Here is a 9,114-nt window from a genome sequence, read left to right as displayed (position 1 = left end):
CAACCCCCCCCGCTTGCAGTTTAAAGCCACTACCCCTCATCCTATCACTCCAAGCCCTCGTACAAAGTCCCTCCCCAGCTTTCTCGTGGGCCCCAGTCCTCAGAGTGATGTTCAGACTTCAGCAGTCTTATCTTCAGATAACGTTTTGATGCCACTTTCAGGTGGATACACTTGTGTTTTGCAGCAGTGTAGGGGCGGTAGGGTGTGGGGCACTGGGGAGATCCCTGCCCTGCCACAGGCTCTGCATTCCTCTGCTGTCCTCCAGCTCCCGAGAGCTTTGCCAACGCCTGGGTCAGTACCTGCCCTTTCCAGGGGACAGGAGGGGCAGAGCAGCCGTGGGGGCAGTTCAGGGCTGGGTTTTGTTTTCCAGTGGAGCCCCAGGGGCAGGCTGTGAGGTCGGCGGGGGTGTTGCTGCCGGCGGGGCCAAGCGGTGCCATCCTGCGCGGGGCACACAGACAAATTGTCTTCAGGCTCTGACAAACCATCCCAGGCTCGTGGCTGGGCTCCAGCCTCTCCTCCTCGGCAGCTCGTCATGATTAACTCCACTATTTTTTTATAACCTCTTGAGATTTTTCACCCCTGGTTTCGTTCTCTCTGCAGGTGGAGGAGCCTGAGGCCTTTCTCTGGGCGCAGCTTCGCGGCGCGGGTCGCCTGTGGTCGCAGAGCTCCCCTGCCCCCCGCCTGCCAACCTGTCTGATATGTCGGGACCCGTGCCGAGCAGGGCCAGGGTCTACACGGACGTGAACACACACAGACCTCGGGAGTACTGGGACTATGAGTCGCACGTTGTTGAGTGGGGGTAAGTCCCTGAGCTGCTGGCAGATCCCCCAGCCCCGGGTCGACAGCGCAGCGCGGGCACCTGCGGCTCTTTTGTCCTCCGTGGTGGTTGTCTAGTATGCGTGGCAAGTGTTAGGGTCAAAACTTTTCTTTAGATAAGCGTTTCTCATCAAAATTTTAAGCCCTCAGCAGCACAAGACTGTTGTTAGCAGCTCCCTGAAGGGCTTGTTTTGAAGAATTTTTGCCAGGTAGTCAGGAAACTTCTCCCTTCCGAGGGCAGAAAATCTTGATGTGAAACAGTCTAACCAGCCCTGGGTGTGGGGCTGAAAAGAAATGAGACCTCTGATGTTGCTTCTGACTTGGGTGAGTGAAGAGGCCCAACAGACTTAAATAGGTACGTGCTATTTTGTGACTTGTTGCTCAGCTCTCTGCCAGCGACTGGAAAAGACGTGTCTGCTGCTTTTTGAAGGAAGGAGGTGTCTAAATCCAGCTCATGACTAAATCAGATGAGAATCGGGTGCCAGCGACGCCAGTTCCCAGCTCTGCCATCCTGCTTCTGGAGAGCAGGGCCCAGCCTGGGCTCTGCCCTCAGCTCTGGGCAGGTCCTGGGCTCTGAAATGGGCTCAGTCTCGGGAGCCTTGTCAGGTTCTAAACAGGGATTTAGCTCTAGGGAGAGGTTTGTGAGTTGTGATGGAAAAATGACTGAGCTCTTTGCAACTCTTTTGTCTCCACAGAAATCAAGATGACTACCAGCTAGTTCGAAAATTAGGCCGAGGCAAATACAGTGAAGTATTTGAAGCCATCAACATTACAAATAATGAAAAAGTAGTTGTTAAAATTCTCAAGGTGAGCTGGGAATCGGGCAAAACGTGCTCTCTGTCTTCAGGTGATCAGGAGGTCAGAGAGGGCAGCATTTAGTCCTAAACAGTAGAATGTTCCAAACTGAAATTCTTAAGCCTGACTTTGGAGGGTCATCCAGTGAAACAGTTCCTTGTTTTAAGCCTCCCACTAGAAGCCCTACACTTGTTTGTTAGGTCAGGTCTCTGCCTGAGAGCAATTAGTCTCTGTCATAAGGAAGTCCTGATGTGCAGCATGTTTTTACTTGGAGCTAAGCAACACTACAACAGGTGACTGAAAAATCCTCACCTCCTCTAGCTGCCAGTGGCCAGGCCTCCTGTCCTGGGCATCAAGGCCTGTGAGCTACTGGGATCACTGTCCTTCAAAGCTTCTGCTTCAGTTCAGGGACTGGGAACCTTAAAAATCTCATCTGTGCTCTGCACATTCCATTGCCCATGGAATATCCTTCCAGACTAAGGGTCTCCTGGATGCTGGTGATGCCACCACCCTGACTGGTGAAATACCCTAATTTAGTGACCCTCAGGCAGCTCGTGGACTTCTCATAGCTCCATTTTTACCACATGCCAGTTAGGAAGTTCTGGACTACCAGATCATGTTCAGACAGCTATAAAAAACCAAGCCACCTTCCTCTAACCCTCCTTCACATGAGACTCAAGTTTGTAGCTGTCAGGGTTGTGTGGTTAGAGAGGAGACAGCAGATACTGGAGCCCCTGCTGGAATGATGCAGTCAGATAACAAGATCTGGCTGTTTGAACCTAACTTGGAGAGGCTCTGATGTGTTCTGCTCACTTGCAGTCACCTACCTTGGTCCCCTGGGTGTTAGGGTGTCTGTTAGCCCCACTTTACTCAAGTGCTTTGGCTTACACTTTGGGTTTTTGTTCTTCAGCCTGTTAAAAAGAAGAAAATCAAGCGTGAAATCAAGATCTTAGAGAATTTGCGAGGCGGCCCCAATATAATCACCCTTGCAGATATAGTAAAAGATCCTGTGGTGAGTATGGAGGGGACTTCAGGAGTGCACTGGGCTTATGGGTGAAGCTGCTGTGTTTGGCTTCAGCTCTGATCTGGCTTTTTATTTTCCCCCGCTCTTAAATCCTGCTTTAGAATTGCTTAATCAGATCAGCTCTTAATCTGATTAACTGCTTTTGGCAAGCCCTTCCCCCCAGGTCCCTCCAGCCCCACGCTCTGTGAGGGAGAGACACCAGGGAGCTGAGATGAGTTCGTTCATCCTGCTAACAGTGCAGCCAGGGGCTGCAGGCTCTGGCTTGGCTGCCTCTCTCAGGGGGGAGTCACAGGCATGTCCGAGGCAGAGGGGCTCTCAGCAGTTTGAGGAGTAAAACTGGCTTTGTTCAGCATGCTAGATAAAAAATACACATTCTCTGAGCTTCCTTCACGTGGCTGAACACTCTTCTCTCTGTTCTAGTCTCGGACACCCGCTCTGGTTTTTGAACATGTAAACAACACAGACTTTAAGGTACGGTGTGGGGTGTGAGCTGCTGATGTTTCCCATTCAGAAGCCACTCATAATGTTTTTCTGGGGAATGGCAGGTACAGAGGGGGCTGGCAGGTCATTTCAGCATTTCCTTCAACATAGGAACTGTCCTCAGATACCCTTGGGACAGAAGTTTATAATTAGTCCTTTAATATAATCTTGCCACAGAAGTTCCAAGATGAGAATCCAGGTTCAGAGCAGATCCATCTGTTACCTTGTGGACCCTGAGTGCCTGTCTTCTTGAAACATTTTGTTTCTTTTCTCAGTGTATAACTATTAATTGGGGCCACTTGAAATGCAGACAGCTGTTTCTGTGGCTTTCCATACTCCTGGGAAGGGGGCTGTCAATGTTTCTTTGTCCCCTCCCCTGCCTCAGGAGAAGAATGGCTGTGTGGTGCCATCTGGAATAGCTGCTTACTGGTGCAGAGCACCCACAGTCTTTTGGAGACCCAGTATCCTACTGGTGCTGGGCAAGCACAGCCTGAGGGAGTTAGTGACAGGAACCAGAGTGTTCTGTCTGAGCAGAGCTGGAAGTAAACGAGGTCTGGGATTTGTAGAGGAGAGGAACAGCCTGTGGGATCAGAGTAACTTGGGAGGGAAACTTACACTCTTCCTGCAGATGGCTTCAGAGCACCACAGCAGCAGAGTTGGGTTGCTGTAGGCAGGCAGAGAGGTGATGTCTTTCCTGGGTGTTGAACACTGACACAATGTGTTTGTGCCCCACAGCAATTGTACCAGACATTAACAGATTATGATATTCGATTCTACATGTATGAGATTTTGAAGGTAAGTTGGTGTTTTGCTCTTCTGGCAGGTTATTTCTAGGATTTGCACTCAGCTAATCCTGTAGAGATGGTCTCATGTCACCAATGGGGGGGAGGGAAGGAAAACCCTGTGGAAGAATTGGGCAGAAAAATAGATTCCAAGTCAGTATCAATTGTTCAGGATGTAACTCCAGACAGTAAATTTTGCCATCCAGTCAGACTTGATATGTGTGGAAATACTTCTGAGTAAGATTGAGCTCAAAAGGTTCTTGTGACTCCAGCATCTGTTTCTCTGTGACCTCCAGGCTCTAGATTACTGCCATAGCATGGGAATCATGCACAGAGATGTCAAACCTCACAATGTCATGATTGACCACGAGCACAGAAAGGTAATGTGGGGAGGGGGAGGTGGGCAGAGATCCTGCTTTTCTCTTAGCTAGCTGGGATCCCTTCTGGGTGCTCCTGTGTAGTGAGACCAGCAGATCTTCCAGGAGACTGCACCTCCATTGTGTGGAGGAATGTGAAGTTCTGTTTAGTTTTGGTGGGTTACCTATAACCCATAAGCAGGGTTGGTAAGGAGAGGGTTTTATGCAGCCTGATGGGTGAAAGGGGATTGGGAGAATACCTAAACAGATGCTCTGATCAAGTTCAAATTAACTGAAACCAGAAGCCTTGTAAATGAAGCTTCAAAGCAAGTGTTGTTCAGCCAGTGGAGAGCTGGAGCATCCCCTGAGCCTTTTTTTTTCTTTGGTTTTCTTCCATTTCTAGCTTAGACTAATAGACTGGGGTTTGGCTGAATTCTATCACCCCGGCCAGGAATACAATGTCAGAGTGGCTTCCAGATATTTCAAAGGACCTGAACTCCTTGTAGATTATCAGGTAAGAATGACCAGGACTTACCATTGACTTACATATGACAGTCTGTGCCATTTCAAGGCAGCACACCAGAAATCCAGATCCCTAGAGACCTGAAGTTAGACTTCTGGTGGAGTCAGCTCCTTTTGTTGCTCGTTGTGACACTTCCCCTTCTCAACACGACTTTCAAAATGGCCAAATGGACTGAAGTCTGCAGGGAAAAAAAGGCCCAGGCCTAATGTCTTTACAGAGAAGGGTGGAAATAGGATACCTGCTGTTCTGCTAATTGCTGTAGCCCAGTTTGAGTAACTGGAACACTGGGCTGAGCAGTCATCTAGTGCTGGAGGTATTTCAGTCTGTTCCCAGCGTGATGGGGCCGCCTTGGAATCACTGGAGGGAGGTGGGGGGGGAGACACCCTGTGAGTACTGGGAGTTTGTTCTGCTTAATTCATTAGAAATTGAACTGTCCTTCTGGTTTTGTACAGATGTATGATTACAGTCTGGATATGTGGAGCTTGGGTTGCATGTTGGCTAGTATGATATTCCGAAAGGAGCCATTTTTCCATGGCCATGACAACTATGATCAGGTGAGAGCTGCTCATGTACAATCTCTCTTCTCTTAGCTCTGTGAAGGTTTCTGTTGAGGGATCTGAAGAATTTTAAGCATTTCTCTGATGGCTTCTTTGCTCAATTTGAAGTCCTGTTCCTTCTCTCAAGTGTGCCAGACTAACCAGTTGAACAGAAATAGATTTATAGTGCTTTGTACTTACAAGCTCCTCAGTAGGTACCTGGAAGAAGCTACAACAATAGTGACATTGAGGCTGGTGTGTTCTGGTACCTAGATCCAGTCTTGCTGAGGTTCTGTTAGCTGGAAAGCCCCTGACACTGTCCACCCTCCCTCCCCTCTGCATGGACACTGTGACCTGGGTACAGTTTTATATAGATTCTGAGATCTCTGATTGTGTTATCTTTAGGCTGGAATTTTTATACTTTAACCTGTGCTCTCCATGGGAACAAAAGCTCAGACATTCAGGAGAAGTGACCTGTTCTCAGAGCTTTATTCTGGAGCTCTCTGGGGTGATGCTTCACCCTTCACATGCAAGTTTTGACCAGTTTCACTTGCCTTCCCCTCATGTTGAGTGTTTTCTTGCTACAAGAGGGAGTCAGTGTTGCAAGGTCTCCAGTTTTGGGGATGTTAGGGTATCCTGGGTTACTAAATTCCAGCTGTGAGCCAGGCCCACTCCTGATGCCTGTGACTGTATGTGGCTGGAGGAGTCAGAGCCATGGGACAACCCTGTGGCTGCTGGGTCAGACCATCGAGCTCAAGTCCAGGCTCCCAGGGGAACGTGCTGCTCTGTCTTCACGCTGGCTCTGACACTCTCAAACCCTCCCAGCAGTGACTTTTTTCCCTTTGTTCCCAGCTGGTGAGGATAGCCAAGGTGCTGGGGACAGAAGATCTCTATGACTACATCGACAAATACAACATAGAGCTGGACCCACGTTTCAATGACATCTTGGGCAGGTGAGCCAAGGTCCAGAGCAGCTCATAAGCTCTTAGAATCACAGAATCATTCTGGTTGGAAGAGACTTTTAAGATCACAGAGTCCAACCCTTCCCCCAGCACTGCCCCGGCTCCCTCACTCCACATCTCCACGGCTTGGGAAACCCTCCAGGGGTGGGGACTCCACCACTGCCCTGGGCAGCCTGGCACAGCCCTGGGCAACCCTCCAGGGCAAGAAATTGTTTCTCAGGGCCAACTGAAATCTCCCCAGGTGCAATATGAGACAATTTCCTCTTGTCCTATTGCTTGTTTCTTGTCTTGGCAGACCTGGACAGCTGCTGCTTTGTCAGCAGACCTTGAAGTAAACAAAAACTTACACTTAGGGGTAAAATCAGAGCCAAGATTCTTGAGAACTGTCACTTTGTGCCGTTGTTCCCTTTTGCCAGTGCTTCCCATGGTCCTTTATCTGCAAATGGACTTGAGGGAAGGTTTTTAAATGTCATCCAGGCAACAAATGAACTGCTGGAGCATAAAGCATGAAGAGGAAATGCTTTGTCCAGTCTTTGGGGGAGTGGGGGGGAGGAAGATGTTTCTCAGAACTGCAGTGCAGAAAATTGGGTGCTACTTAAGATGGCATATACATGTTTTTTTCCCTCCTATTTCATGTGAGACTTAGAAAACTAGAAGGTACTAATGTTGGAGCCCAAGAGAGGGGCAGAAGCTGGGGTTTTAGGCCTGTAAATCCTTTCTGAACCAGAGTCCTCGTGCTGTCTGGGGCCCTGGTGGCCATGTGGGTGCTGCTTGGGGCTCTGCTGGGGTTCCTGCCATGCTGAGGAGCAACCCCTCTCAGTGGGAGACAGCTGTGACAGCTCTTAAAGTGGATTTTGGTGTCCTCTGCCCAGCCTGATGGGGGTTTCTTCCTCTGCAGACACTCCCGTAAGCGATGGGAGCGCTTTGTTCACAGTGAGAACCAGCACCTGGTGAGTCCAGAAGCTCTGGATTTCTTAGACAAGCTGTTGCGATACGATCACCAGTCACGACTCACAGCCAGAGAAGCCATGGAACACCCCTACTTCTGTAAGTGTCCTCTGCTGCCCAGGCAGCCCTGCCTCTGGGCACCCTCCCTTCCACAGCGTGTGCAGATCAGAGCTGAGGCCTGTGGCATAACGAGCAGGATCTCTGGAAATAATGGTGCTGGAGCTGCTGGTCCCTGGGGTGGGGGAACTGGGCCACTGCCACCTGTGCTGGCTGAGGAAACCAAGGGTTCCAGGTCAGGCCAGGGCATCAGCCAGCAGCACTGTGCTGCAGGAGCTTTGTTGCTAAACCCATGTGAGTTCCAGCAGGTGGCTGGTGCACGAGTTCCTGTGGTTCCATAAAACCAGAGAATTTGGGTTTGGTGAGCAGCAGGTGCTTTAACTCTTCAGCTGCTCCCTGTGTTCCTTAGTGAAGGGTATATTGAGGTTGGGGGTGTTGCAAGCAAAAATGTAACTTGTGGTAGTTAACGTTTTTAAACACTTACTGTTTCTCACAAATGTTGATATTTAGGCTTCTGAAACAGCTGTCACAATGCAAGGCAGGAGTATTTGCTCAGGTTCTTTTCTTGCTGACTCGTGTCATGCCCAAGCAGCAGAGATCTGTGTCACACCCATGGCAAATGCCCCAGTGAAAGGTTCTGCCAGCATGAGCGAGCTGGGAACGTGGGAGCTGCCAACCAGCAACCTGAACTCGGGCCCAGGGAGTGCTGCAGGTTGTGCTGGGCTCAGCACGGGGAGGGGCAGAGCTGGGAGTTCCCCTCTGACCCCAGGGGTGTCTCTGTTCCCATGGCACCGCTGTTTACCCACGGCTGGCAATGAAGAGTTAGTGAGTACACTGGGGACACCTCACAGGAGACAACAAGCTCTAGTGACGCTCGCTGTCACTAATTGATCTTCTAGATTATCTAAGTATGACTGTTTTTTATCCAGGGCTGTGTGCAGAGACACAACTGTAATTAGTGATAATCCTTCTGCCCCCTGCACCCACTTTCTGCGTTTGGCTTGATGCAGTTGTGAGGTTGCTTAGCACAGAAAGATCAACTTCACCCTCATTCCTTCAGAGTTTCCTGCCAAGTCCTGCTGAGCTCTGAGGGGCATCCCTCAGGTGACAGGCCACCTCAGTACCTTTCCTTGGAAACTTCTGCATCCCAGTCGGTGGTGGCAGAGGGTATTTGCCATGGGGCTGGCTGAGCATGGAGGCCATAGGCTGCCAGCACAGCCCCTAAGGGTAGTGTCCTCTTCCTAGATCCCATTGTGAAAGACCAGGCTCGGATGGGCTCGTCCAACATGCCGGGTGGCAGCACTCCTGTCAGCAGTGCCAGCATGATGTCAGGTCAGTCCTGCCGCCCGCCCTGCCCGGCGTGGGGCACTGGGAAGGGCTCACACAACGTCGGGGCGGGGGTGAGGATCCAGGAGGGCGAGTTCTGTGTGAGGTCATCCCCGGGGAGGGCAAGCAGAGCTGCAGAGCAGGGGGTGGGGGAGCCCGACGGGGCCTCGCTGCGGCCGGACCCGCTCTCCTCGCTTGGAACCGCGCCCTGCGGGTGGGTTCTGTGGCAGCAGTCTGGAGGGCAGTGATCCTGCCGTGCCCTCGGTGCCACCTGCACAGCTCTGTGGGGAGCAGCAACACATCGCTCACCTTGGCTAATTTGGGCAGCTCTCAGAACGTAACAAAGCAGCAGCAAACCCAGCTGCAGTTTAAGCGCCGAGCTGTCGCTCTAACTCCCGCTTCCCCGTCTCTCTTGCAGGGATCTCCTCAGTGCCAACACCTTCCCCCCTCGGACCTCTGGCAGGCTCGCCCGTCATCTCTGCCACCACCACGCTGGGGATGCCCGTCCC

At 51.1% G+C, this 9,114-nt stretch overlaps 1 protein-coding gene across 1 annotated transcript; it reads left to right on the top strand.

Annotated features, from left to right (window-relative positions):
• Positions 1-597: 597 nt before the first annotated feature.
• Positions 598-9,109, top strand: LOC103771146 (casein kinase II subunit alpha; the record flags this gene model as incomplete). Its single annotated transcript, XM_008938434.1, has 12 exons — positions 598-799; positions 1,512-1,623; positions 2,522-2,623; positions 3,056-3,106; positions 3,851-3,910; positions 4,194-4,277; positions 4,657-4,767; positions 5,229-5,330; positions 6,165-6,265; positions 7,173-7,321; positions 8,525-8,611; positions 9,024-9,109. Coding segments are annotated over exons 1-12 (1,146 nt in total), but the record flags the coding sequence as incomplete, so codon positions are not given.
• Between the last annotated feature and the right edge of the window lie 5 nt (positions 9,110-9,114).

The sequence above is a fragment of the Merops nubicus genome, unplaced genomic scaffold (genome assembly GCF_000691845.1).
Source record: "Merops nubicus isolate BGI_N331 unplaced genomic scaffold, ASM69184v1 scaffold26464, whole genome shotgun sequence".
Classification (NCBI taxonomy): Eukaryota; Metazoa; Chordata; class Aves; order Coraciiformes; family Meropidae; genus Merops; species Merops nubicus.
Note: the sequence above shows the minus strand (reverse complement) of the source record. Positions and strands in the feature narration are given on the sequence as shown.